The sequence below is a fragment of the Notolabrus celidotus genome, chromosome 17 (assembly GCF_009762535.1).
Source record: "Notolabrus celidotus isolate fNotCel1 chromosome 17, fNotCel1.pri, whole genome shotgun sequence".
NCBI classification, from domain to species: domain Eukaryota; kingdom Metazoa; phylum Chordata; class Actinopteri; order Labriformes; family Labridae; genus Notolabrus; species Notolabrus celidotus.
Window position 1 is genome coordinate 14,315,059 of NC_048288.1, and position 27,975 is coordinate 14,343,033.

Here is a 27,975-nt window from a genome sequence, read left to right on the forward strand (position 1 = left end):
GTCGGCAGCGCAAGACCAGACTAAAGCTGGTGCATCCCGTTGCTGCTCCCCTCTGGTGAATGTGTGTATCGTTATCAACTTTCATTTCATTTAAAACGTCCTTAAAACAGACCAAATGATAAATGACAAACGATACAAGGTGCGAGAAATACTGGCAGCCCCCGAGTTCATTTTAAAAGTATATGATACTAAGACTATTTAAAACTTATTTGTTTTGTCAACACAGCACTTCTGCTGTAATCCATACAGATTCATTGGTTCCTTGAAGTTATTACTATTCAGTGGTGGACAAAGTACATATCTTCCTTACTTAATTCAAAGTATAAATATTCCAGGTCAAATATTAATCCAATACAACTGAAAGTTGCTCTGTCAAATTATTACTTGAGTTAAAGTACTTGAGTTAAAGTACTGGAGTACTTGATTTTAAAAATACTTAAGTATTCAAAGTACTTCTTAAAAAATCTCAAAACGTTGTATTTTCACAATACATAAATGCAGTCAAAATACATAGGAGTACATTCTGTTACATTATGTTTATCTAGAAATCATTACTTGAGATCTCTAAAAACTATACCATGGAATAAAAACAGACACAAAGTTACTCCAAGCACAGACAACTTAGTTTGAAATGTTCATCTGGAATTAAACAAACGTTATGTAGCTCAACGCTTTCTCGCTTGGACTGTGAATTTTTGTATGTTTGTGCAGAGTGGGGAAAAGGGAGAACATTTCAAATGATACGTATCATTCTTCATTTTAAAAACCTCTAACACGAGCTGAAGATGTGGCCATGGGTACTCAGGTGGAGAATTATAGCCATCATTACCACTTCTAAATGAACTGCCTGATCTGAGTGAAATCTGCTCTGTGTTTGCTCCACGTTCAACCGTGGAGACACACGATATACAGGTATGACTAAACCACTGAGACAAACAGAACTACACAAACACATTTTACCGTCTTAGGGATCAGATTTCAGAAAAGAGAAGGAAATTCATGAGCTGACTTCAAAGCAAAAGTAGTGAGTAACTAGAGCATTGATAGAAATGTAGTGAGGTAAAAAGTACAATAATTGTCTTCTGAATGTAGTGGAGTAAAAGTAATAAGTTCCCCCAAAAAATAATACTCAGGTGAAGTACAGATACTCAAAAAATGTACTTAAGTACTGTACTCAAGTAAATTTACTTTATTAGTCCACCACTGTTAATATATAGAACAGCCATATATCAGAACAATGATCTTTTATTTCTCCTTCATTGTGAAAAATGGGCCGACACAACCTGTTGAAATAATTTTAATTAAAACTTAATTAAAATAAATATGTCCAGTTTAAATGAGAAAACCGTCATTTGATGAGAAGCAATCCTTCTGTAAACTTTGGAAAATGTTTACAACATACAGCCTTTACAGGGAGGTGGGTGATAACAGTGCTGTAATAGTTTCCTTATCATATACTAATGAGTTGTGTTTGCAATAAATATGTTAGAAAAGACCCATAAAAGGTTCAGAGATCAGTTAGCCAGAGTTGAAGTCTCTGTTATATATACTTGACAACATTACAAATCATACTTTACAATCAGAAATTCAGAATTGTCTATCAAGATTTTAAATAAAAAACCTCTTAATCATAATTGTCAACACACATAGAGAATAACTCCTTTCTCTGATATCAAGTGTCAGTGAGTTATATCATTGACTGATCAGCGGAATATCTTCTTCTGCTTCTCAGCAATCTCTGTGGGCTCCATGGCTTCAGAACTGGCATCTTCATACAGCGGCTGTTTGATGTGTCTCCAAATCACAATAATAATGCGGAGAGCGAACAGCACGCAGGCTAAAGACAGCAGCACAACTGAGAGAAGAAAAACGGTCAACATTTAAATAGAGGTTTGTGGTCACCAAGATTTCTGTTCATTCTTTTTTTTTTTGATTATACACCATCAGGATAAAAGGTACCTTTGTTTTTTTTACATGAAATACTGTAACCAATCAAGAAATCTAAATGATCAAATTGTTTAAAGGTGATGTTTTCAGGCTGAGAGTAGATTCTATCATAAATCTAAATCATAATACTGATGTAGAGTTCTCACCGATGAAGATGCCATTGCGGCTGGGTGATGCAGCGTCATAGTTTTTGTCCATGTTTCCACACAGCGCCCAGATCACAACAGGGTAGATGATGAGGATGTACCGCACGTGTTTGTCAAGCACAAGGTTTTCTAATACAAACCTGTGAAATGTGCAAAAAACAACAACATCTCACTGATGATTCTGCATACAACATCTATAATTATTATTTTCCAAGAGCAGTGAACTCACCACAAAAGCAGTACAACAGCCAGAACAGAGTAGGAAATGGTGGCAGCATCTGTCGGAGACATCTCTGCTTCATAAGTCAGTACAATTGTCAGGTTGATCAGTGTTGCAATGGTGGTCCATGTTGTGTAGACCATGATACCGTTCTGAACCTGAAAGAGGTTTCCACATGGGCCATATTAAAAACATAAAAACCACAATATAGAAAACAGTCAAACTCAGTCAGTCTCAGTTATTGGTTGTACTAACAATCACACGGTAGCACCACAGGTCTGCGTGGTGGTACTTCTTGAGCCAGGGTCCATAAAGATGAAGTCCATGGCAGACGAAGGAGATCATGGAGTAGTTTGTGCAAATGACCAGGATGAGGAAAACCAGTGCAGCGATCATTATCCTTTAAATAGCATGGAAACAGCAGAGATTGCTGCTTATTAATGTCATCCATCATCTCTTCATACAAGCTTCTGCACTGTTTCTGAGGTCACTTTTCACTCACATATACACATATAAATATAAACGTACTGTATATGATTTTAGTTTACATGTCATTTTAGTAATATTGTTTGTTAGGATGTTCATACCTAAACCTAAACAATTAGTATGCACTATATTTGTACATCATTTTGATGTGTCTTTACTTACACTCTCATGAATATATAGATATAACCCTGTTATCAGACATTTCTTTTCATTTCTGTGAAACCATTCCTTCTAAACTGTAATCGGATCTTAATCAAATCATATTGAGACACACCCTTAATGTTTTTGAAATGTTTGAACCATAGACTGTATAAAATATGGACGTAGTATCCGTGACGTCACCCATCTGTTTCTGAAGCGCTGTTTTGAGGCCAATCGTCAGCGGCAGCCTTATTGCTGCTGTCGAGCGATTGTGACGTAAAGAGGTGGGCTTTGAGCCTCCTAGCCAACAGCTTCAGTGTTCCCGCCTGTCAATCCAGTCAGCTGTGCCTCACATTGGAAGACTCGTAATCGCAATATCTTCAAAATTGCCACGTTAGAAAAAAATTCACCTCCCTTACAGTGTGTGCCGATCGAGAAATGAGCTATCCAGACTACACTCGTCTTTTGTACCAGGCTGTAAACATGTTTATTTCTGCTGTAAAGATCGGCTTTTTTGAATTGGTGTGTATGTGGTTTCCAGTACTTCAGGAGCCAGCCTCAAGTGGATCCTCAATGAACTGCAGTTTTTAGCACTACTGCATTGGACTCATATTTTTTTGGTTGCCGCTTGGTTTGAACACAAAGTTTCTAGCTCGTAAGTTATTTTGTCCCTTTTGGCACACCATATTTAAGCCACTGCTGCAGTTTCCTGCTTCCTGCTGCCACACAGTGAAAAATAACAACACAACTGCACCTTTGAACAACATACAGTATTTCCTTTTAACAAACTCCATAACGAATCAGCTGACAGGTCAAAGTAATCTACACTTTGTATCAAACTGAGTTAGAATCTCACCTAAGTACTTCGAGTTTGAGCTACCACCTAAGAGCTAAGCGTACAGGCGCAGCTAATCAGACTGTTGTCAGCGGGCATCTCATTTGCTGGCACTATTTAGGAGTGAGAGAATCACCACAGACCAGAGGATGAGACTAAATCAGAGAAGTTAACTAAATGGAAACAGTCTGCAAGTCGGGGAGACTTGGAGGACCTGAATGAAACAGGAACGGCAACCGAACTGAACTCCTGAAAAGTGTAAATGCTGTCACAAATAAGAATACAAGTTTCTCACAGAAGAAACTCTCTGAAGCTGTCTCCTCCCTCTAAGTCATAGTTCAGACCACACTGATGAAACAGTGCAGTATCTATTTAAATAAATAATCTAAAGGTAAAGATCTTCAAGTACTTTTCTACTACTGTTTCTATTGTCACTTTTTAATTATTTTATTACCATCCATACTTGTTTCATTTGTATACTCTGTTAACTAGCCTCTTTTATAAACTGTTAACAAGTGACTTCCTCCTGGAGGAGATCAATAAAGTTTATCCTAGCTTATCTCATCTTATCTTATATAGTGTTACAAAACAGTAAGTGGGACACAAACAGATACAGGAGCCTCTTACCCTCTGTCCCACACGATCAGCCAGCCGATGTTGAAGCACAGATTGATGCACCAGCTCACGAAGAAACCATAAGGCAGCACTGGAGGGCTGCAGTAGACATAGCCATAACCGTTCCTGAGACAAAAGGAGTTCAGTTTATTCTCAGCCTGTCTCAATACTAATTTATTCAAAAGTATGTCTGGTTCTGTTCAAGATCTCTGCCTGTTTAAAAGGACTTTTTCACTGTACTGTGTCCAAATGCTTGCTCATTAGAGGATTCATTTTAGGTCTCTGTCTCTTTCATACAGAGCATGGTCTAGAGAGGCTTTGTTTTTCAACTCCCATGACTATTGTTGGGTCCTTCAGTCAAACTGACCCCAGAAAGACTCGGATCACTATTTGAGACCAGTGTTTCACTCAGCTTTGACCTTTTGAAAGCGTCTTAAATTATTCGCTGTCATTCATACTTTCTGCAAAGTCCAGTGACGATGTAGATGACCATTGCTGTCAGCCACACATAGATGACACTCCAGATGTTGAAAGTCCATCCTGAGGGTGTGATCTGCGTGTCAAACACAGCTGACACATTGCCTGTCGTGGTTTTATACGGACCTTAGGAGGAGAAATAAACACGAGTCAGTGCACAGAGGAATGTAACATGTTAAACTAATATTTGTGATTCCTCAACAGCCTCACAGAACAGTGCACACTCACAATAGCACTTAAATTACAAACAAAAGGCTTTGACTCACCCAATCCAACCACAGAGAGCCCATTGAACACCAAACTAATCGCAAAGCCCACAACAAACACCACAATCGCAGCAAGGCGTCCTGGATGATGTTTTGCCATTATGGTCTGCTGTTAACAAAAGAAAATTTCTCATTGAAACAAACAAACACACACACACACACACACACACACACACACACACACACACACACACACACACACACACACACACACACACACACTGCAGACTCCAACACGCAGTAGAAAGTTCCTCCTCCATTGGTGATAACCTCTACTTGAACCTGGCCTCTGACCTCCATATGCAAGTGATAACTAGACATCTTATGTAGCAGGTACACAGGCCAAGGTTTACATAATCATATAGGCCAACATTCCTGAAAAGTGTCCCCTAAATACTGAAAACATGACGTTATAAACTCAAGGAAGTCAAATTCAAATAACTCAAGTAGTCAAAAACTTTCATAATACTTAAAAACCATCCATAAGTTCAGAGTAGTTCACGTGCCACTACGACGGCCTGGATGCCCTAGGGTTGTAAAATATTGGCAGCGAATCAAAACCCGCCCACATGATAAAGACTGATCATAGTGAAAGCAGACGTACCTCTCTGTGGTCATCGGCTGGAGACTCAGAGTGACTGTGAGCAGAGCAGGGGTCTGCCTGCTTTATAGAAAAGCGCGTTGTGTAAGAGTTTTTATGAGCATTCCAAGCGTCACATGCGCCTCTTATCTTAAACATGTCCACCACAGTGAAGTGAATCATAAAACAAACTGTCAACAAATGCCACCTTGTTATGAGATGAACGTAAAAAGGTTAACGTAGAGGGTTTATCTGAACAGGCATTGAACCCATGCTCTATCTTTAAGTCTTAAAACATGGCTTCACAGTTTGTAAATTTGGACTTTATAGAAGAAAACCTGGACCTCGACGTAACATGTGGTATACACAGAGGACGTGTTATTAAAGCCATCAGTGTCTGATCTGGGGTTGTGGTTGTAAGTCATCCCTCGCTCCTGACTTCAAACTAAAGATTTGAATTCTCCACATTTTAATGTGCCACAACATGGAAGTATAATGGTTAAACTTGAGCTTTACTTAGTAGTGCGAGGACCCCATTGCATGTGCTCTGTTCTTTCTTTCATCACTGGTGATTCATGTTGTACAGCTAGAAGGGAGCTTATTGGAGACAGAAGTCAAAGAGTGTGGCGACCTGCTGAAGTCTAGCACTCTGTGCATGATAAATAAAATATATTATTATATTATTATTGTCTATGTCCCACTGTGAATCAGAAAGCGGCTGTGACTCAAATGCAGGGTCTGCACATCTGACCGAAACCCCCTCCCAAACACCTGCATTCCAAAACCATCTTTCCGTCATAGTGCCACCCCCTGGTGTGAGACAATAAGTCTTGCATAATAGATTCTGCTTGGTAGAATTTGCAGACATGTGCCAAACCCCTTGCCTAAACCTGACATGCACTGAAGTATTAGGACCCATTCAATGCTGCCTGCAACCCTCGTTTTTATTCATACGTCTTAAACTTGTGTTGCATCATAATGACATAAGGACAAGGTCAAGCGAATAAACACTAACGCAGGACACATAACGTTATGTATTAATTTCTACTCTCTTTATTATGATGTCCTCACCCTGACCCACCCAGCACATACACGTTGTGCTTTTATTAGATATGTGTAATGTCTTAAGTTCCTGAGGTGTTTGACTGTGTTTATTATAAGATTTGCACAAAAAATAATTCAAGCTGCATTTACAAAAAACAAAAAGCTTTTTTTTATTTGTATGAAAAAGACATTTGAACGAACAAATAAAGGGTTGACATTATTCCACTACTAACAGAGAGTGGGGTTTAACTCCAGCATCACATGATTTATCATTTAAAGAGGACCCCAAAGGGAAGTCATCAAGTTTACATCCGTTTAAGACAAGACAAGAGTGCTCCATTAATAAAGAAAAGTGTATTCTAAAACAGCATTCATCATCCCCCCCTTTTTTCTCCCCCTTTTTATTGTGTATATACATGTAGTCGATACAGACATACTAACAAGCACAAACATTACAAAACATGGAAGGACACATTTATACACTTGGGAAGAAAGAGAAAACACAAGAGAAGGGAGGGGGAAAAAAGGAAACCAAAATCAAAACAAAAACAAAAAAAAATAAAATAAAATAAAACAACAAAACAAAAAAAAAAAAAAACGTATTCATCATTTTCACTTGAAGATCTTTTTCTGCTTCTGGGCAATCTCTATCGGGGTCATGTCGTCTGGATCGACGTCGTTGTAATATGGCTTTTTGATGTGCCTCCAGATGACCAAAGCCAGGCGCACAGCACACATCACACAGGCAATGGCCAAGAGGGAAACTACAGAGGAGAAAGACATTAGAGAGAAGAATGAGTGTGAGGTTTTCTGTGCTCTGTTTAGGTGAAACCTTCTGTTTCAATCTGATGTCATACCGACAAACTTGTTGCTGCGAGAAGGAAGTTGAGCCACGTAGTTTTTGCTGAACACCCCCGTGATAGCCCAGATCACAGAGGGGTAAATGGACAGAATGTACCTCACGTGTTTGTCCAGCACAGTGTTTTCCAGGACGAACCTGTCAACACACAACAAACACACAGAAAGAATCCATTTTTACAAAGTGTTTATTCAACATTTAGATTCTTCTTCTACTCTGATTTGTACTTACCACACCAACAGCACCACGGTCAAAACACAGAGACTAACAAGGGCAGCGTCTGGGTTGGACATCTTTGCATTATCAACCAGTACAATGGTCAAGTTAACAAGGGATGCAATGGTGGTCCATGTCGCATATATGGCAACCCCATTCTGGATCTGTAGTAGAAATAGAAGAGGAAATCAGACTTGCAGTCAGTCCCTAATTTTATTTATACTTTGTGAATTTAATTTAATTTCTAACGTGTTACCTCTCTGCTTTTACTATCAGTTTGCTTTTATTGCTTCTTTGCTTTTATTGTGTTTTTATTGTTTTTGTGAAGCACTTTGTTACTTGTATTGAAGAGTGCTATACAAATAAAAGTATTATTAAATAGAAGTAAGAATAAGATGAAGGCAAAATGCTGGTTGACTTTAAAAAGGAAGCAGAGGAACAAAAACCTGAAACTGACCAGCACACGGTGCAGCCACAGATCTACTCTGTGGTATTTGTTGAGCCAGGCTCCGTAGCTTTGAAGGCCGTGGCACGAGAAGAAAATCATGGCGTAGTTGGTCAAGACGATGAGGATGAGGAAAACCAGAGCAGCTATCATCAGACTTTGAAAGAGATGAAAAACACAGTTATGTTTATTTTATTACACACCTGCAGGAAACAGACAAACTCATTCACATACAGGCAGCTTTATCTACTCAATAACTCATCTTAAACAGGATTATTAGAGCAAACAGTTCAAACTGGTTTTTCATTAATGTTGGTTTCTGATGGAGAAATGCCCGTCTTACCTTCTGTCCCAAAGTAACAACCATGCAACATTCAGGGTCAGATTCAAGCACCAACACACGAAGAAGCCATGTGGCAAAACTGCAGGGCTACAGTAGATGTAGCCGTATGCGTTCCTAAAGATGAGAAACGAATAACGTATATGTCCAGATAACCTTCCTTTATCAACATAATGATTATTAAAACCACCAAAAATACTGACTTCCTAAAGACGCCAATGAAGACATAGACCAACAGCGTGGCCAGAAAGCAGTAGATGATCCCCCAAATGGCAAAGGTCCACCCTGCAGGTGTGATCTCAGTCACATACTTGTCTGAGATGTTACCAGTCGCTGTCAGAAATGGAGCTGAGATACACATCAGAGTAAATCACAGAGCCGGATGACAGAAAGATTGAAACTTAAAGGTATCATGATAAACTCTAAATGATGCAACATTATTCCTACAAAACACATAACAAGATAAATACCAGAACTTACAATATCCTGATGCTGCCAGGGCCGTGAAAACCATTGTAATGATGAAGAAAATCACTGCAGCCACTATGGCAGCCAGTAGGCTCATTCTGTGTTTGGCCATTGCTGGAAAGTAACCTTAGAAGCACAAAAATATCACAAATGAAAAAAGCAGATAACGAGAAGGGCATGAGGACTGAAAGTTTTTTTTTTTAACTGTGTAGGACACATTTGATAACATGCAATGACAAATAATGTGTTAAGAAGCTTTTCACGTACCGTTTGTTGTGCGTCCTAGGATGAGAAATGAGCGATAGGAGGGCTGCAGTGGAGGAGAGGCTTTTATTGCTTAAAAAAATGTCTGCTTGTGTAACTGTGAGGCGTTTATGGCCCCTCAACACGTGTTCATGTATGTATGTCATCAACGTTTGCAGACCTCTTTTGACCTTTCCTTTTGTTCTGAGAGTAAAGACAAAGGGGATCTGATTCAGTGGTAGTATTCAATCCTTCATATTTATCATTTTCGTAACTGAGCTCTTGAACTGTCACACTAACAAAAGTCTTCAGTTTGTTTCATAAATCCAGCTTGAAGTTTGCTCTTTGGTCCCCTCCCTGATATAATGAACCGGCCAAAACAGACATATCAAACCCTGCTGCATGGCACCTCAGAGATCAGGCATCCAATCAACTGCATGGGCCCACTCCAATAATCCCTGTGACCTATAGCTTTCAGGCTCAATCCAACATCCGCAATCTAATTAGCTCCACAGGTCAGCCCAGGTAGGGTAAACAAGTTGACTCTACTCTCTTCAGTCACCATGATCCAGATGATCCAGATCCAGAATTGTGATCCTCTGCAATCTTCTGCAAAGGCAAACTCCAGTGCCCATGATCCAGCTCTCTTCACAAGCTGACTCTAGTCCCTATGATCCAGTCTCACAGACAGACTCAGAACTTTGTGATCCAGCTCTCTTTGGGGATCCAGTTGGCTGTCAAAGTCCTGATTTTTGTTGACTATGCTTCCTGTTTAAGTTTGTGGCTCTTGCCTCTCTGTCATGTCTTGTTTTACTTTCTTTGTTTTTGGGTTTCCCCACTCTTGGGCCTTGCTCTTTCTGAGCCTTTCCCTTTTTTTGTTTTCACCTGTGTCTTGTTAGTCTCAGTGAGTAATCACTCCACGTGCATTAAGTCTCTTTTTGTGCTAGATTCTTTGTGTCAAACTTCTTATCATTGTTCCTGGGTGTTTTACCTCGTGGCTCCTCTTGTGTTTGTTGTATTTAGTTGGACCTTTTGTGCACCATTCAGATCCTGGACTGTTAAACAGCATGTTTTGTTTTTATTTTATTAAATTCTGCTAAAATTCTGCTTCCTCGGTTTAATGGCAACCCTAGACACATTCAACTGTTTTTCCTGTTTCATGTATCAACAACTTTTTTTATATTATGAAGTTTGTCACTATGAATCTTGAAAGTGCCGTTCTAAATTTAAAGAGGTCATATCTAAATATCTTATGTGACTTAAGAGGTTCTCGTGCCAATACTGCAAGTGTTACGAAAGCTATAAACATTGGCAGGAAATCTAAAACAGTGCCCCCATGATAAGATCCAATAAAATGAAAATTGACAGCGTTGGTGGAGTAACTGTGGGGAGAGCAGCAATCCAAAGAAAAGCAGGTTGTATAAGCAGTTCAACCTTCATGTGCACCTCTTATCTTGTGCTGCAGTTAAGTGTCATAAAAACAACTGGGGTTATTTTTCAAGTAATTATAAAATGCTACCCATAAACCTGGCTGTTACTCAAAAACCTGTATGGCTGTGAAGAGATTGTCTGCACCTTTAAATACTACAATCTGCACCTTTAAATACCAAACACTGTACCTTTAAATACTACAATCTGCACCTTTGAATACAACAATCTGCACCTTTGAATACTACAATCTGCACCTTTGAATACAACAATCTGCACCTTTGAATACTACAATCTGCACCTTTAAATACTACAATCTGCACCTTTGAATACTACAATCTGCACCTCTGAATACTACAATCTGCACCTTTAAATACCACACACTGTGCCTTTAAATGCTACACACTGCACCTTAAAAATTTAATACTGTACCTTTAAATTCAACTCATCGCACCTTTACTACTACAAACTGCACCTTCAAATACTACACATGGTACCTTTAAATATTACCCGCTGCACCTTTAAATTCTACACACTATACCTTTAAATACTACCCACTATACCTTTACCTTTGCGCTCATTGGTCAGGCTCCAGTCTACATTAGGGAGCTGCTGAAACCTGATAACTCCAGCAGGACTCTGAGGTCCTCAGGATTTTTTGGTTGTGCCTTGTACCAGGTTAAAAACTAAAGGGGACTCTGCTCTCCAGGATGTTGGTCCTAAACTCTGGAACATTCTCCCTCTGGAACTGAGAACTGTGAACACTGTTGACAGGTTCAAAAAGCAGTTGAAGACCTATCTGTTTAGACTTGCCTTTGTTTAATATGTCTGTTTTTGTATGTATTTGCAATCACTGTTTTGCCTTTTAATGTTTTTCTATTGTTGATGTTGTAAAGCACCTTGCGACCTCTGTTCTTGAGAGGTGCTCTATAAATAAATCTCACTTACTTACTTACTTAAAATCTACACACTGTACCTTTAAATGCTTCACACTGCACCTTAAGGTCACCCTGCTTCTGTAATTTAAGACCTCACTTGATTAATTTGATTTTCCCTTGAAATTAATCAATCCTTGTGTAATGTTTTAAGACTCTTAAAGAAATATAACTGGATATTGATACTCATTCTTTAATATGATTTCATTACGGGGGGTTTTCCACTTTTCAGTTCAGATGGAAATATACATTTCGCTGTACTTCACTTCAATTTAAGTGACAGGTTGGGTTTCAAGTACAAAACACACTCGGAAGAAACAGCTGCAATACTGACATAAAACACCTGACACATTAAAACATCTATGATAATAAAAATGTCTTTATATAAAATCATTAATGTAACTCATATCTCAGTGGGGTCATTGTTCATTGTTTTGTAACGGCAGTTTATCACCTCATTAAATAAGTGTGTGAACTGGGCTGTGATAGGGTTTATGATCATGGTCAGTTATGAAATGCTGACACGATGCTAAACATCAGAAGCTAAGCTAAGTGATTGACATTTGTAGTGAATATACAGTGGTGGCCAAAATTATTAGAACACTTGGCATATTTAAGAGGTTTCAGTTGTTTGGTTGAATTGTCCATTAAAATACCCACAGAATTAATTAAAATATCTACAAAGTCATCATTGTGCTCTTACAACCATAGAATAGAGCCATCATAAGGAGATTTAGGTCATTTTCCTAAAGCTAGGCCTATCTCACTGTCAATGTCACACAATCATGTTCCTTCACAGAAGAAGCCAAAGTACCTGCTCATTGTCAGGTGTGATCGTGGTTAAATTGATGCTGATGCTAGAGTCTTAAAACACATCTGTGTGATTTTTTGGAATGTAGAAGGCCTCTCCTGCTCATTAAGTGATTGGTAACATCAGGGATTTGTCACTGCGTCCACACCACCAATTGGTATAAATCTAAAGCCTCTAGAAGAAGTCTTGAACACATGTTGCTCTCTGAGCATGGCGAAGGTGAAGAAGAAGCGAACAAGTGAGCAACGGGTTCGAATAAAGGCCCTTTATGATGCTGGAGTCACCGCCGCATAGCCAAAGACCTGAGATTCAGACCAAGCAGTGTAAAGTACACTTTAGACCGCCATGATGTCACCAATTCACTCTGGAACCAAAAGGTGAGAGGTAGAAAAAAAAAACTTTCAGACAGACAAGTGAAGCATCTCAAAATGTCATTTCAGCCCCAGGTACAGGTGACGATGGATTCATGGATAAGAAAGTATACCACAACATTCTGGTGAGGCACAAAGTACCATCTGGGAGTCCTCTTATTGGGCCCGGATTTATTAAGACCCTAAACATTCTTCTAACTATTGCCAGAACTACCTGTGACAGAGGGAATCTGCTGGAATACTGAAAATGATGGACTGGAGCCCTCAAAGTCCAGACCTAAACCCCATCAAGCAAATTTTGGGCGAGTTGTAATTGCTGCACAAGGTGGACATACCAAAATTTTAAATTAAAAGTGGGTGAAAACACTTCATCATATATTTGTTGTGCTCAGGGCAACCATCTGCATGTTTCATGAACATTATGAAATGAAATCGTGTTTTGGAGGCAAAAAAAAACGTCAATATATTCTGTCAGGTGTTCTAATATTTTGGCCACCACTGTAAGAGAATGAGGCCAAGATTTGTTGCAGTGTAAGATTAATTGTTTATCAGTTATATCCACTGTGTTACATTTTAGAGAAACACATCTCTTCAAAAGAAGCATTTAACCCTAACACTATCGCCGAGTCATTTTCATTATGTTGTCATGGGTGTCATGGGTCCCTGGGTAGCCTCAGCATCTTCTTTTACGTCTTTGAAGGCGTGGGTGTTTCCCTACTCCAAAACACGCTTTTCCTACAGGCACGTGTTCGATTTTTAAGCCTTTTTTGTTTCTCCCTCCTGCAGCTGTTTGTGTGTCAAGGAGACTGTGCCTTCACCAGGGAAGTCTGAAATGTCCTAGGAATGGGTGGACCGAACACCAACTTTCCAGTTCCATCATTTTTTGTTTCAGAAATGTTTGGTACCGAATTCCAAATTTTCAGTAGTCTAATTTTGGAGCATTTTTTATAGGGTTCCCCCATGATTCATTTTTAAAATTTTGTTAAACATGGCACAGTTTAAAATAAAAGAACACTATTCTAATTTGTCATGTATTGTCATATTGTTATATATTTTAAAGACAAGTAGCCTACTTTTTATTGGGTATGTTATATTGGGAAAAAAAACACCCGGCGTTAGTGATGGTGTTACTCATTTTAGTGATAGTATTCTGGTTTTCAAATGTGTGCACTGATTTCTCTAACAAACCCACACAAAGACAACACTCTTAACTTTGCTCTTTTTTATTTTTTAAAAACATATAGCTCATCAGCCAACCTTTTTCTTTGTGAACACTCGTGTTTACAACATGTTTTTAACGCCTGAGAGCTGAGTGATCAAACTCCATCTCCATTGAGTCTGCATCAGCCTGAGTTACTGCACACAAACAAAAAAACGACACAACATTCATTAAAAACGGCACCTTTTGTACATTTACACAACGTCAAACACAACAGTCTTTGTAAACATGAACACATGGCCAAACTGTCCTTGTAATTATGTACAGTCGTGTCCACAGTCTCTCTCCAGCTACCAGAACTTGGACACTTTCGGCATCCCTGCAGCGCCGCTCTGCTGCGTCCGCGGGCAGTACCGGCGTGTGTGCGCTTGGTCCCCGGTGGCCTCACAGATGGGACAGGTGTAGCTCCGGAGGATGGGACAGCTGACCTTCCCGTCGTCCGCTTTCAGCTTGTGGGACCGGTAAACTCTCACAGACTCCCCGTTCTGCTTACAAAAGCGGCAGAAGTCCGACGAAGAAGTCCCGCTGCAGCTCTTGCCCGACAGGCTGCTGGCGGACCCGGTCCCTGTGGGGCTTCTGCTGTCCTCCAACCGAGAGGTTTGGATGTAGCTCCACGGTGACTCTGCGTCTTTCTTTGGCCCCTTGTTGTCGATGTGTCCCCTTTCTTGTCCCACGCATAGCTTCTGCAGGAGTGTAGCCAGGTTCATGTAGTCGTGCCACATGTCGAAGCAGTCCCCATCCGAGAAGAATGAGGTCTGGACCTGTCTTTGGAACGCAGTCATTTTGGGAGTTTGAGAGTTTGTGCTTCTCTTAAGGAGCGTCTCATTTTTATAGACCTGGCTGACCTAAAGTGCAACAATGTTTTGGTCAGGCTCCAGGCAGTCTGATGACAGGTGTCCGTATGGAGACTAAAAAAGTGGCATCGTTACAGTTTGAGGTGCCTCCTTTCATCCAGGCAGTCTGTTATTAGGAGCAGTGTGCCAGACGCGTGCCATGATTTTGATACTGTGAGTGAGATGCCCTTTTTGGAATCCGAAGAGTAAGCCCTACCACAACCTAGTTTTCATCAGACATTCTTTGATTTCAAACAGTTTGATTTAACAAAAACATTAAGTTTAATGTTTATTATAAGGGTAGACATGTTGGCTGTACCTATCTGTTGTTTTTATGAACCGATTGAGACACAAGGTTTTCTTAACAGCTCCTAAGACTGTTACAGGTCTACGACCATAAATGACAATACATTAATACCTCTGTAATTTTCTCAAGACCAATTTTCTCCACTTTATACTGTATTTTTTGAATGGTATGTTGTGTGTTGGTGTGTTTGTGAATTGACTGTCATGAACAAATAACTTTCAACTTGTATCTAAGTGATAGAGTGCACCTGTTGTGTCCTGAAATCAGAGTGGGGTCAGGAAAAGTTCATCATTTGAATCTTATTTTCACTTTAAAACACACACACACACACACACACACACACACACACACACACACACACACACACACACACACACACACACACACACGCACACGTAATTAGAATGTGGGCCTTTGCATTTAAATTTACATTTTTAAGAATACATGTTTTTTAGATAAGGGTCATATATTACAATGCCCATTATATAATAGCTATATAAAATTTATGGGCTACTTTTAATTCTATAAACTTCTTGTTTTGAGTTTTCTTCCAGATATAACCATGAAATAAATTATACTTATGTTATAAAATAAAATTGTATGTGTCATTGGAGTTTACCTCGTTCTCTTTATCTGTTGTAAACTAATTCGTATTGAAAATAATGAGCTATATGAGTTCTTGTTGTGTCGTCCTGTCATCACTGCTTGTGTTGTCTAGTCTTTCCCTGTAGTGTGGTGTTATTACCTGGACCCCCGATGGCTGCTGGCGCCGGAGCGTCTCGTCGTACATTGCAAAATGTATCCTTGTGAAAAGTTCATTCAAAATCAAGACCCACACCTGGCCCAGGTTTTTCTATTCAAAGAACTGAGAGGCCGAGGAATGCTTAAAGTCTCCTTGAAGTTCTCCGCATCATCTGGCACGTGCAGAGGAGGGAGTTAAGGGTGATGGAGCACATGCCCTTTTGCCCCTGACGCACAAAGTTCCCTTTGTTCCGTTGTTTTTTTTTATTTGATGTAATTCTTATATTGAAGGGGCATGTATGAAGGCCTGTGCCCCTACCAAGAAAAATCAATGTTCACACTCACGACAGAAAATGAAAATCAGTGATGATATTGGTAACTTTACTTTAATTAAAACACGAGAAATAATAACTATGAAATAAGTAGTTAAAAAACAGATTCAGGATCTGAACTTGAGAACAAACTTACTGGAAAAGGACTGACATACTGCGAGTATGGGGCACAGCATGCTCCTTATACTTCTTTATCATTTACCAATCACATGAGTGTTAGGGCTCTACAGTGTCCCCTTCAAAGTGTTCATCATTTATGCATTACATTAATTATCTTGGTAACAGTAAGACGTTTTTGTTGTAAAATGATAGAACTTTCCATATGATTGAAATTAATAATTAATCTAAATAGTTTGCAAATAGTTGTGTTTCGATCCTCCTTGTTAACTTTAACACCTGCCCCTCTAAGGTCTCTGCACGGGCCTGATTTTGCAGAAAGACGACTTTGAACTGGATGAGTCCAACTAATCCTCTATGTAGGTTGTTTTTGTGGAAGCGTCCTGTGCGTATACTGGCATTACGTGAAATAAAGACTCCATCCAGAGAGTTTCATCCACGAGCCGTTGTGTTTTTAAATCATAGTAATTGTACAGAAGCCTGTCGTTTGCATGGAGGTTAGAGCAGGGCCGGCCAGTTGCATAGGCAGTATAGGCAAATGCAAGGGGCGCCAGCCGTCCGGGACGCTGCTTGCACCCTAAATGAGTGAGGAAGAAATTTGAAGATAATAGGAAAAATTATATTTTTGTTTCTGATATAATTTGGGGTTGAATTCCAGAGTGATGCCAGTATACATTTTAAAACTTGTGATTTACTTTTGGTTTAAAAAAGAAATGGTTTGCAAAGCAGTTTTTGAAGTGTTCAAGGTTTTACTATAGGTTTTGATTTGTTTTTGTTGTTTGTTTCTTTACACTTTGGAAGCTGTTAGCTTAATAAGATAGAAAATGTAAGGCTAGGTTTAAATAAGAATTTTGCTTCTGGCTTTTTAGTCATCACTTAATACATGACTGTTGCTTTGTTGAAAGTGTCAGTACTTTAAAAATGATTATGCTATATAATGACTGAATAAATTGTACTACTACTACATTATATGTATTTTTAAATTTTATATATTTTTTCCTGCTAAATATCAGTGTCGTTACCATTTTATTAATAACTAATTTTATATATTTATTTATTTATTTATTTATTTATTTATATAGCACCTTTAAAACAATTGTTTACGAAGTGCTTTGACAAACAAAGCCTGGTTCAAATAACAGCAAACATTTCAAACGACAGGGAGGATGAACTTTAACAATGCAAAACAAAATGCAATGCAAGAGGTTAAAGGGAATACACGTGAATCAAACAGAATGAAGTGGTAGGAAATAGACCAGTAAATCATTGTTGAGAGGTTTTTCAAGGATAAATAAAAAAAATAAAAAATAAAAATGGATAAGTAAATAAAAGCATTAAAAGGACAATAAAGGTTTTCAGAATAAGAGGACGACATCACATCGGGAAAATTAGAAAAAGTGTTCAGGATAAATAAGGAACATTAAAATAACAAATGAAAAAAGCGTTCTTTTAGATGTCATTTTGAAATAAATAAAACGTGTAAAACATAAAGCTGCATGTCAGATTTACTTCAGTGTATATGTGATGTGATTGTTGGTGGAGTTGTTGACAGTACAAGGGGCTCCAGTTGAAATGTTGCCTTTCCATAGGCTCTGGGTTAGAGGATGGGATGAACACATAGCAGAAGCGTCGCGTGGGTGGAGCGGAGTGCGGGGGAAGTTGTGGGGAGTGCGTCAAATATCACGCATGCGCATTACCGTACCGGCGACGGCTATACAAACGGTGGCCTAGCGCATAAGGGGATTACAGAGCCCGATCTGACAGGTCAGTAAATATCCTTTATATGTGAGGAGATCGTGTATAGTAACACTTAATAATACCAATATCAGTTAAATGTTCTGTTAGAAATATGTAGAAAGTATTCGGAGCCTTTAACGTTGTATTTAACAGAAACCGTTAGCTGACTCGGCTACCTCTGTTAGCCAGTCTGAGCTAACGACGGACTCTGACATTAGCTGAAGAAGTGAAGCCTTCGTGACGACGAGCGCTTAATTCACTTCATAGTATTTAATGATTGAGTTGTTTGTGAGTCGATAGGTTTAAGAACGACATTGTTTCATGAGATAATGTGCTTTGCTGCTGATTAACCCCGCAGTGTCAAAACACACAAAGCTAACCAGCTAGCTTGTATCCCCAGATGCCCCATTAGTTGAAGAGTGACAGCTGAGAGAAATATTAACCTTAATGTCACCCTTCAGGCTAAATCAGGTTGTTATGATCACAACGACTTGCTCTAGAGACTGTCTTGGTGTTCCTGATGGTTGTCACGCAGACACAGGTGAACGTATTCAGAGCTACCTGTTATACACTGTGATTATACTAGCATACATTACACTATGAAGCAGCCTGTGGTGTTTGTCATCAGTACAATGATCTTTTCCAGGTTGGAATTACTGTTGGTTTTATATATATATATATATATATATATAGTTGTGATTATATTTTTACTTTATATTTGTATGCAGGTTGTTACAAGCAATATATTGATCAGAGCAAGCAGACACATCATGCTTGTGCAAGAAGTTAACCTCAATTAAACAAAAACAGGACAAAAACAAACCATAGTCTATATGATGAAATTATATTTCTAAATGACAATAATAAGAAAGGTAAGCCCAAAACCTCACCCCACCCCCCACCCTCATTCCAGGCCACCATATATCAACATAATCAATGTAGAAGGCTTTTGATTTTCTTAGAAATCATTTGCCAAGTCTCTTTTATTTGCCTCTTTCCCCCCGTGACCTCTGGCTGTTAAGAGTTCAAGGTGCACCATATCTAAGTGTCTTAGAACCCATACTCAAAAGGACATGCAGGGGTTTCCAGCGCGTTGCAATGAGCTTTTTCGCTGCTGTGAGACCAGCTAGTATCACATTGTTTTAATTGATTGTTAGGCCTGTATTAGCAAGATCATTTAATACAAGTGTAACAGGCGAAAGCAGTGAATTGATCTAAAAAATCTGAGATAGATTGGAGGCAACCGTCCCCCAAAAACTGGCCACCGGAGGGCATTCTCCAAACATTGTTGTGTTTTATAACTGTCATGTTCTTCCATCTCCTCAGGCTGCACCATGAGTCAGGGTAAGGACAATGCTCGACTCAAGAGCTACAAGAACAAGTCCCTCAACACAGATGAGATGAGAAGAAGGAGGGAAGAGGAAGGCTTACAGCTCCGCAAACAGAAGAAGGATGAACAGGTGAGCAAAGCTCGGCTGAAATCATAAGAACAAGGAAATCATAAGAAGACCAAATTCTTATGTTTAACGGTCATTCTGTTGCAGCTTTTCAAGAGGAGGAACGTTGCCACGGTGGAGGATGATGGCCTCCCTGAGGAAGATGGGATGGCTGATAGCGGCTACCTGGAGTCCCAGGCCAACAACATGGACCCACTCATGGTGAGGGGAGACTCTTTCACCCATCTAATACCACACTGATAGAAATCAACCTGCTGTCTGTACCCTCCATGTGAACAAATGTCCATGTCTGTGCTGTACAGGGCGGGGTCATTTCGGAGGATATGACACAGATGATCTTCTCCAGCTCTCCTGAGCAGCAGCTAATAGGCACCCAGCGCTTTAGGAAACTCCTCTCTAAAGGTAAGAGTGCCATAGATGACTGTTATTATTCCACAAGGATACTTTTCTCCTCTGCTCATGATGGTGGTGCCTGCCTGTTCACTTGACTTTTTTATTATTACCTACTATTTCATGCATTTTAAGTTCAAAGTCTTCTTTATTGTCAAAAACTGCAGTGTGCACCAGACATACAGAGAATTTGATATTACGTTTCTCTTTCAGACCCTAGCAATGACAGCAACAGATAAACATAGGAACTAGCTAGAAAAAGATAAGCTAAAATTAAAAAGAGTAAGCTAATTAAAATAATAAAATACAGTTTAAACCAGTACAAAAACACTGCTACAGTGCAATTCAAAATCAAAGTGAGCGTGTGCGTTTCAGTCCTGAGGATTACAGACCTCAGCGTTGATTTGGGGGGGGGTCAGTGACTGGGTTAAGGGGGAACTATGGGAAGAGGGGGCAAAACAGGGAGAGAGTTCAGCATACTGACTGCCTGGTGGATAAAACTGTCCCTCAGTCTGCTGGTTCTACTTTTAATATTAAAAGACACTCTTATTTAAATCATGAAGCAGAGTACATTTTGGATCTGTTGTTGCTCTATTTTTGTCTTATGTCGTCTACCTCTCCTCTGTCTCACACAGAACCCAACCCACCCATTGATGAAGTCATCGCCACTCCAGGTGTGGTGGAGCGCTTTGTTGAGTTCCTGAAGAGGAAAGAAAACTGCACATTGCAGGTACATGTCCTCATTTGTAGCACAGGTGTGCAAACGCTGACTCAAGACTTTCTTTCTTGCAGTTTTTTGGATCATGTTTGTCGTGAACCAGATCTACTCTAACAACAACAATAATAATAATAATAATAATAATAATAATAATACATTTATTGATATAGCACCTTTTGAAAACAGGTTTACAAAGTGCTTCAGAGTGCAAGACATAGCGAGAGAATATACACAAAAGCACATGACACTGGTTTAGGAGAACTAAAATATGTTGAGTAAAAGACAATAATTAAAACCATGCAGAAATTAAATAGTCGGTGATGAGTTAAGAAGTAAAAGCACATTTTTAAAAAAGTTTGTTTTTAAAAGAGGACAAGGATGTGGCTTGCCTGATCTGCTCTGGCAGGTCATTCCAGAGTGACGGGGCCCTGCCTGCAAAGGCCCATACAATGACACAGGAATGCTGATATGTTGTGCAGATGGAAACTGTGTACAGCTGTTTAAACCAACCATGAACTAATGTGTTTCTACCCTTGCTTTAGTTTGAGGCGGCATGGGTTTTGACCAACATTGCATCAGGAACATCCCATCAGACTCGAGTGGTAATCCAGGCAGGAGCTGTGCCCATTTTCATAGAGATGCTTAGCTCGGATTTTGAAGACGTGCAAGAACAGGTAAGGAGGATTCAGCCAACCAGGGTTTAGTCAGGTTTCACTCCACAGGCGGTCACTTACTCTTCTCTCCAGTATACATTTGACATAAAAAAACAACATAGTATATTTTGGAAGCCTCTTAGGAAGTACTGGTATCAATTCTTTTACAATTTGATGTTGTTTCCTGACTGACCTAAATCCTTGTTTGGCCCCTCAGGCGGTGTGGGCCCTGGGGAACATAGCAGGAGATAGCACAGAATGCAGAGACTTTGTCATAGACTGCAACATCCTGCCTTCGCTGGTGCAGTAAGTGACTACTTATTGCTTCAGTGTCCTCCTCCTCCTACATCTTCTTATGACACTTGGAAAAATAAAAGAGCCGCTCTGATCCCGCATCCTTGATATAACACGCTCGCTCTTCTGCAGGTTGTTGGCCAAACAGAATCGTCTAACGATGATGAGGAATGCAGTGTGGGCGCTCTCAAACCTGTGCAGAGGAAAGAACCCACCTCCGGACTTCACTAAGGTAATTTGCCAAGATAAACATATCGCTATGGCAACAGCAGCCTTCTCACACTGCTCGAGTGTATGCTATCTCGCTGTAACAGGGTCAAAAGTCACTGTATGAAGATGCTTATATCTAAAGTGAACTCAGACATATTAATTCATATCACATCTCTGTGTCTCTTTTTATTGTCCAGGTGTCCCCGTGTCTCAGTGTGCTGTCCTGGCTGCTGTTTGTCAACGACACAGACATCCTGGCTGATGCATGCTGGGCACTGTCCTACCTATCTGATGGTCCCAATGACAAAATCCAGGCTGTTATTGACTCAGGAGTCTGTCGCAGGCTGGTGGAGCTACTGATGTAAGGCTGTAAATATTTACCGCATGTTTACATCACAGCTGAGATATTTATTGTTCCAGAAGTGCTGTTTGCCCTCAGACAGGCACAGAAAATCCTGCGTGTGTTATCTGTCGGCATTACTTTTAGTGCGGAAGTGCGAATGTGGGTGTAGTATTCAAATATTAAGAAGGAAGTCATGTGAAAAACTCTTTGGAGTCTCTGTTAACTGAGGGATTAATCTGATCTTTATACCTCTGACTCTGGAGGGATAGTACATCGTGGTCGTGTCAGTTTCAGAGATCAGAATCATTACTTAGCTGTCATACATAATCAATCAATCAATCAGACTTTATTTATAAAGCGCTTTTCATACAATCGAATCAATATCAATTAAGAAAAAGATCCCACCCCACAATCCTAAGGTTAAGAACACAATATAAGCAACAATTCATAAAAACAATAAAAATAAAATAAAAAAATAAAAAGAAGTTGCGGAATGAACTGAGGAAATGCTCTCATGATATCTTAATGAGGAAACACTGGAGGTAAAATAAGATGTTAAAACTCACACAGGAAATTAAAATCACCAAAATAAAATACATTTCTAAGATCCTCCTCCTCCATCCACCTCACTGTCCCCCCCCTGCTCACCTTGTTACCAAGGGGAGCAGAAACTTCAGCCGCTCTGCTCCCCAGCTCTGGAACTCTCTCCCACCTGTCCTCTGTAACACTGACTCACTCCCACATTTTAAAACTGGCTTACTCCATCTGACCACAACTCCATCGTCCATTCACTTAAAACTTTTTAAATTGTATTTTATTTACTGTTTGTTTTTTAAACTCTGTTTGTTTTAATGTTGTAAGGTGACCTTGGGTGTCAAGAAAGGCGCCTATAAATAAAATGCATTTTTATTATTATTATTAAGATAATAAACACGGGGCGCTGGTGGCCTAGCGGTCTAAGCGCCCCACATTCAGAGGCTACAGTCCTCGTCGCACGGGTCGCCGGTTCGATTCCCGGCCGGTCGACAATCTCCTGCATGTCCTCCCCCACTCTCTATTCCCCACATTCCCTGTCTCTCTTCAGCTGTCCTAAAGGCAAAAAGCCCCAAAAATATAACTTAAAAAAAATAAAAAAAGATAATAAAACACTAAAATATTAAACCATTAAAAGAAAATAAGATGCTATAATTAAAATAAATAAATAAGAACATGAATAAATAAAGTAGAATAAAAGTGACTAAAATTTGAACTAGATAATAAATAGGTAAATAAATAAATTAAACTGTTATAAGGATAAAACTCAGTTAATAGTGAGACTAAAAAGGTCTTGAGTTTGCTTTTAAAAATATGTATGCTCTGTGCAGCCCTCAGCTCTTCATTTAGGGTGTTCCACAGGCGTGGGCCGTGATAATATAAAGCTGCCTCACCGTGTGTCTTAGTTCTTCCTTCTGGTACAGTTAAAAGTCCACTACCTGAAGACCTGAGGGCTCTCTCTGGCTCATATGATAAGCCAGTGACAGTATTCTGCTTCTTTCTAGGCATGCTGATTATAAGGTGGTGTCTCCTGCTCTGCGAGCTGTTGGGAACATCGTCACAGGAGATGATCTACAGACACAGGTAAAGACATACTAATGAAACTATGTGACGACTTCAGGAGGTTATTGAAAAGAGATAAATATTTCTGTGTTGTTTGTCTGCTTAGGTGATTTTGAACTGCTCAGCACTGCAGTCCCTTCTTCACCTCCTGAGCAGCCCTAAGGAGTCCATCAAGAAGGAGGCCTGCTGGACCATCTCCAACATCACCGCAGGGAATCGAGCACAAATACAGGTGTGGATGCCGTCTGTCAGTGTTCAACTGAGGAGCCTGAAAGTGCTTTCTCGCAGTGGTTGAAGTTTTTCCCCTCTAATTGGTCGTTCCCTCTCTCTCTGTAGATGGTGATAGATGCAGGTCTGCTGCCTCCTCTCATCACCATCCTGCAGGTAGCAGAGTTTCGCACAAGGAAGGAAGCAGCCTGGGCCATTACCAACGCCACCTCGGGGGGCTCTGCAGAGCAAATCAGGTATGACCGCTGACGGCTTCAGGTGAATCTAAAGTGACGACTTAAAATGTATATTCCAAAGCTGACTAAAAGGGCTTTCCAAACCGTCCTTCAGCTGGTGCAGCTGTGTCTCTCTCACTCTGTTTTCCTCGGCGGGGTGTGTCGATGATACCTTTGTTAGCCAAGGACAATTATATGCTCTAAATGTTTGTGTGTGGACGTGTGTTGCTCTCGACAGGCACCTAGTGGAGCTGGGCTGTATAAAACCTCTGTGTGACTTGCTCACACTCATGGACTCCAAGATAGTTCAGGTGGCTCTGAATGGCATCGAGAACATCCTGCGACTGGGAGAACTGGAGGCCAAGAGGGGCGGAGGCATCAACCCATACTGTGCACTCATTGAAGAGGCCTATGGTTAGTGTACCCACACACACACACACCCACGCACACACAGTTAGAGAAATTACACTCATGCAATGTTTAGGCTACCAATTGAGTCACGTTCAGAGTGCAGCAAAAGGACTTTAGATGCTTAAACTTGATATATAACATGTTTATGGCTGGTAGTTAATAATCCTTAGATCTACTAATTATTGGAGCATCAACCCACCTCCTCCTCCTCCTCCTCCTCCTCCTCCTCCTCCTCCTCCTCTCTCAGGTCTGGACAAGCTGGAGTTCCTGCAGGGCCACGAGAACCAGGAGATCTACCAGAAAGCCTTCGACCTGATCGAACGCTACTTCAACACCGAGGACGAGGACCCATCCCTGGCCCCGGCCGTCGACCTGCAGCAGCAGCAGTTCCTCTTCCAGCAGTGCGAGGCTCCAATGGAAGGCTTCCAGCTATAATACTCGATCCCATTTCTCCGAGCGCCACCCTCATCCTCACCTCCGCTCATTTCTCTCTCTCACTTTGCCCACTGCCGTTGTTCAAGGTCACGACAACGTGGGATGCCCTCGGCTCCCTTCCTCCCTCTTCCTCCCCTTCTCATCGTCAGAGATTGATTTAACGATAATCATGATTATGAAAAATGTAACATCACGGGAGCAAGTGTGTGCGTAAGTCCAGCGTGGGTCAAGTTCTGCAGTCCTGTCAGCCAGTTCGTGAAGGTTTCACTCATCATTCTGTCTCCTGCTAAGGCCCTGGCATCTCCTGTGAGCAGATTTGTCCTCGACACCACCCCTAGTTTTACTCCTCCGGATTCCTCCTCAGCTCATTCCAGATAGAAAGCACCTCTCCTTGTTCCTGTAGGATCCTCTCTCTCTGATTAACCAGGATGTTTTGAGACTGCACTGCTTGTCTGATTGAAGCATTTATGACGCAAGACAGACAAACATGGACATGATTTCGACCCCTTCCTACACACACAAACACAAACACACAGACACACAGAAGAATGATCTTACCTAAACACTGGACTGACCACGAGGCGCTGACAACATGTTTGACCGTGGGAGTCCCGCCCCAAGGACTCCACTGACCTCTACAAAAGGCACTTAAATGACTCAAAAATGGAGGTTGAATTCCTTCACCTTCTCCTCTCTAGCCATTGGACAAGTGACCACAGATGGACAAATTAGAAAAATGACGTGTACAAAAAAAAAAAAGGGGTGGAGCTTGGGGATGGCAAAATCAGGCTGCTCATGTTCCCTCCTGGATTTCATATCATTCATTCCTTTATCCAGCATCGGGACTCTCCACCTGCACAGGCTCCATTCTGAAGAGTTTAGACTGCCTCCTGCCTCTGGTGTGATGTGAATAAAACCCCATGGATCTATGGGAATTGGAGTCTTCCCTTCGCACTGAGACAAATGGACAGACTTGGACAAGACTTAAACAGACTATTAAACCCTGGAATCTGTCTAGCAGCAGATCAGCGGGAATTTTTATTATCTTTCCATACTTTTCATTTCATTCGCAGCACTTTAGTTCAAGACTGACGCCTGCTCTTCGAGAATACGCCATGGTTTTTACATTTAACTATTTAATCGGTCAACGACGCTCCGGCCTCATCAGGAAGCGAAGAGGTTCTCGCCTCCCTCCTGGTATGACAAAGATCCCTCACGGTTGACTCTTCCTACAAAGGGACTCAAGCAGTTTGTGGACTGAAACTGTTAGCACACTAATAACAATCAAAAGATCACTCTGCCTCAGCGAAGCTAGACGAACATTATTGAGACGAAGGAATGGACTCTTGGAAATTTAGCTGTGAGCAGTCAAAAACCTGTAGAACTTTCCAATTTGATCATGCCAAATCATCAACACGTATTTGAGCTATTGAAGTTGAAGTTGGGTCTTTTTTTTTTTTTTTTTTTTAAGTGTTTTTTTTTTTTTTAGTGGGGGTTAGCATCTGTCATGTTCCTGATGGTGCCATAATCCTTAATCTACCGTAATCCTTCCAGATAATTTCAACAGAAATCCAGATAAAAACTTGAAAATACTGGTGATCACCTTAGCTAGCAGAATTGAATGTTTGTTTACCAAGTTCTCTTTACATTGCTTCTTTTTGTCGAAATCTCTCCCGAGAGATGACCAGCTCTACATGTTAATTACTGTTTGTTGTACTGAGTTTGTGCAGCTGTCCCCTGTTATGCCATTTGCATAAAAGCTGTTTCATGAACCACGGTGTAAATGAATCCGTTTCATTGAAGAGAGTTCAGACTGAGACTGGATCCGGACGGTAAGTATTTGCTCTGAGGACGACAGAAGAAGTGGTGTCAACTTGTATTTATTTTGAACATTTTGTTCTCTTATGATTAGGGTTGCAAAGGGGTGGAAAATTGAAAATTGGAAATATTCCAAATTGGAAACTTTCCATGGGAATTACAGGAATTATAGGAATTGAGGGTAATTTAATGGAAAAGTATCATATCCAAGCATAAATATTTGTTTTGTTATAATCAGACCTCCATCCAAAATAGAAATGATCTGTGCCTGTGATGGAGGAATGCAGTGCATGTAGGGGGCGTGGTCTCAATAGCCCTGCAGTAAGCAGTGTGCTATGTGCATGTGATTGAGGAATAGCATAGATATTCAACTGTACTAGTCAGGATTATGCTAAAATATATTTTCCCCAACTATATTTAAGTTTCCTATTAACCCTCCTGTTATGTCTGTTTCTCTTAGAACAGCAAAAATGTTCCTGGGTCAATTTGACCAATTATCCAAAAGTGTCAGAACACCAAAAAATCCCAATCCATATTTTTTTTTTCAAATCTAATTTTGAACTCCATTACTAACCATTTAAATCAAGATTTGGTCCATTGGTGTTCGTTACCTCTCACAGATCATGGTTCAATGAGCATAACTCACTCGTTTTTCATAAAAAATCATGTTCTAATTTTTTTTAATGTACATTGGAAAGCCCTAAATATCAATACAATGGTTTTACATGACATAGATTTTATTTTATTTTACTTTATTTTCTTTTTATGAAGTGATGTTGATAAATTAACACAACACCTCTTCTGTCACATGCTGCCCAGATTTTTATGCTGCATTTAGCTTGCATTTAGGAGGGCACATATTGTCTAAAATAGACTTTAAAAAGGGTCAATTTGACCCGCAACATAACAGGAGGGTTAAGAGCCAACCTTTAATTCAGTAAATTCCTGGTTTATTCCCCGTTAATTCCCATGGAAAGTTTCCAACTTTGAAAATTCCCGGAATTTTGCAACCCTTCATGTGATATTGAAATCATAAAAATGTGTAAAG

General features: G+C 40.2%; 4 protein-coding genes across 4 annotated transcripts; 1 reads left to right on the forward strand and 3 right to left on the reverse strand.

Moving 5' to 3' along the window:
* Nucleotides 1–1,299: 1,299 nt before the first annotated feature.
* LOC117829253 lies at nucleotides 1,300–5,238 on the reverse strand. Its single transcript, XM_034706869.1, has 7 exons — nucleotides 5,134–5,238; nucleotides 4,849–4,993; nucleotides 4,403–4,516; nucleotides 2,569–2,713; nucleotides 2,323–2,471; nucleotides 2,094–2,233; nucleotides 1,300–1,855 (listed from the first exon to the last, which is right to left on the reverse strand). Exons 1-7 carry the CDS (start codon nucleotides 5,231–5,233, stop codon nucleotides 1,704–1,706), a joined length of 945 nt encoding a protein of 314 aa, XP_034562760.1. The 5' UTR covers nucleotides 5,234–5,238; the 3' UTR covers nucleotides 1,300–1,703.
* A 2,121-nt stretch (nucleotides 5,239–7,359) lies between these two features.
* LOC117829331 lies at nucleotides 7,360–9,197 on the reverse strand. Its single transcript, XM_034706960.1, has 7 exons — nucleotides 9,098–9,197; nucleotides 8,821–8,950; nucleotides 8,621–8,734; nucleotides 8,290–8,434; nucleotides 7,848–7,996; nucleotides 7,615–7,754; nucleotides 7,360–7,521 (listed from the first exon to the last, which is right to left on the reverse strand). The coding sequence occupies exons 1-7, from the start codon at nucleotides 9,195–9,197 to the stop codon at nucleotides 7,370–7,372; spliced, it is 930 nt and encodes a 309-aa protein (XP_034562851.1). The 3' UTR covers nucleotides 7,360–7,369.
* Nucleotides 9,198–14,080: 4,883 nt separating this feature from the next.
* LOC117829015 (nanos homolog 1-like) lies at nucleotides 14,081–15,101 on the reverse strand. The gene has a single exon (XM_034706513.1). The coding sequence runs from the start codon at nucleotides 14,872–14,874 to the stop codon at nucleotides 14,383–14,385; it is 492 nt and encodes a 163-aa protein (XP_034562404.1). The 5' UTR covers nucleotides 14,875–15,101; the 3' UTR covers nucleotides 14,081–14,382.
* A 2,556-nt stretch (nucleotides 15,102–17,657) lies between these two features.
* kpna1 (karyopherin alpha 1 (importin alpha 5)) lies at nucleotides 17,658–26,881 on the forward strand. The gene is made up of 15 exons (XM_034706961.1): nucleotides 17,658–17,665; nucleotides 18,044–18,186; nucleotides 19,486–19,619; nucleotides 19,704–19,817; nucleotides 19,919–20,018; nucleotides 20,642–20,736; nucleotides 21,267–21,398; nucleotides 21,595–21,683; nucleotides 21,804–21,903; nucleotides 22,079–22,242; nucleotides 23,763–23,841; nucleotides 23,927–24,052; nucleotides 24,157–24,284; nucleotides 24,502–24,677; nucleotides 24,922–26,881. The coding sequence occupies exons 1-15, from the start codon at nucleotides 17,658–17,660 to the stop codon at nucleotides 25,107–25,109; spliced, it is 1,776 nt and encodes a 591-aa protein (XP_034562852.1). The 3' UTR covers nucleotides 25,110–26,881.
* The last annotated feature ends 1,094 nt before the right edge of the window (nucleotides 26,882–27,975 follow it).

Excerpts from the sequence above, each read along its gene's own strand:
- kpna1 (XM_034706961.1), top strand. Across the intron at positions 20,019-20,641 it reads TAGGAAACTCCTCTCTAAAG|AACCCAACCCACCCATTGAT; the intron begins GTAAGAGTGCCA and ends TGTCTCACACAG. Across the intron at positions 21,684-21,803 it reads ATCCTGCCTTCGCTGGTGCA|GTTGTTGGCCAAACAGAATC; the intron begins GTAAGTGACTAC and ends GCTCTTCTGCAG.
- LOC117829015 (XM_034706513.1), bottom strand. The coding sequence starts at position 14,874 with ATGACTGCGTTCCAAAGACAGGTCCAGACCTCATTCTTCTCGGATGGG.
- LOC117829331 (XM_034706960.1), bottom strand. The coding sequence starts at position 9,197 with ATGGCCAAACACAGAATGAGCCTACTGGCTGCCATAGTGGCTGCAGTG. Across the intron at positions 8,951-9,097 it reads CCTGGCAGCATCAGGATATT|CGACTGGTAACATCTCAGAC; the intron begins GTAAGTTCTGGT and ends CATTTCTGACAG. Across the intron at positions 8,735-8,820 it reads TTCATTGGCGTCTTTAGGAA|GAACGCATACGGCTACATCT; the intron begins GTCAGTATTTTT and ends TCTCATCTTTAG.
- LOC117829253 (XM_034706869.1), bottom strand. The coding sequence starts at position 5,233 with ATGGCAAAACATCATCCAGGACGCCTTGCTGCGATTGTGGTGTTTGTT. Across the intron at positions 4,517-4,848 it reads GTCACTGGACTTTGCAGAAA|GAACGGTTATGGCTATGTCT; the intron begins GTATGAATGACA and ends CTTTTGTCTCAG. Across the intron at positions 2,234-2,322 it reads GCTGTTGTACTGCTTTTGTG|GTTTGTATTAGAAAACCTTG; the intron begins GTGAGTTCACTG and ends CACATTTCACAG.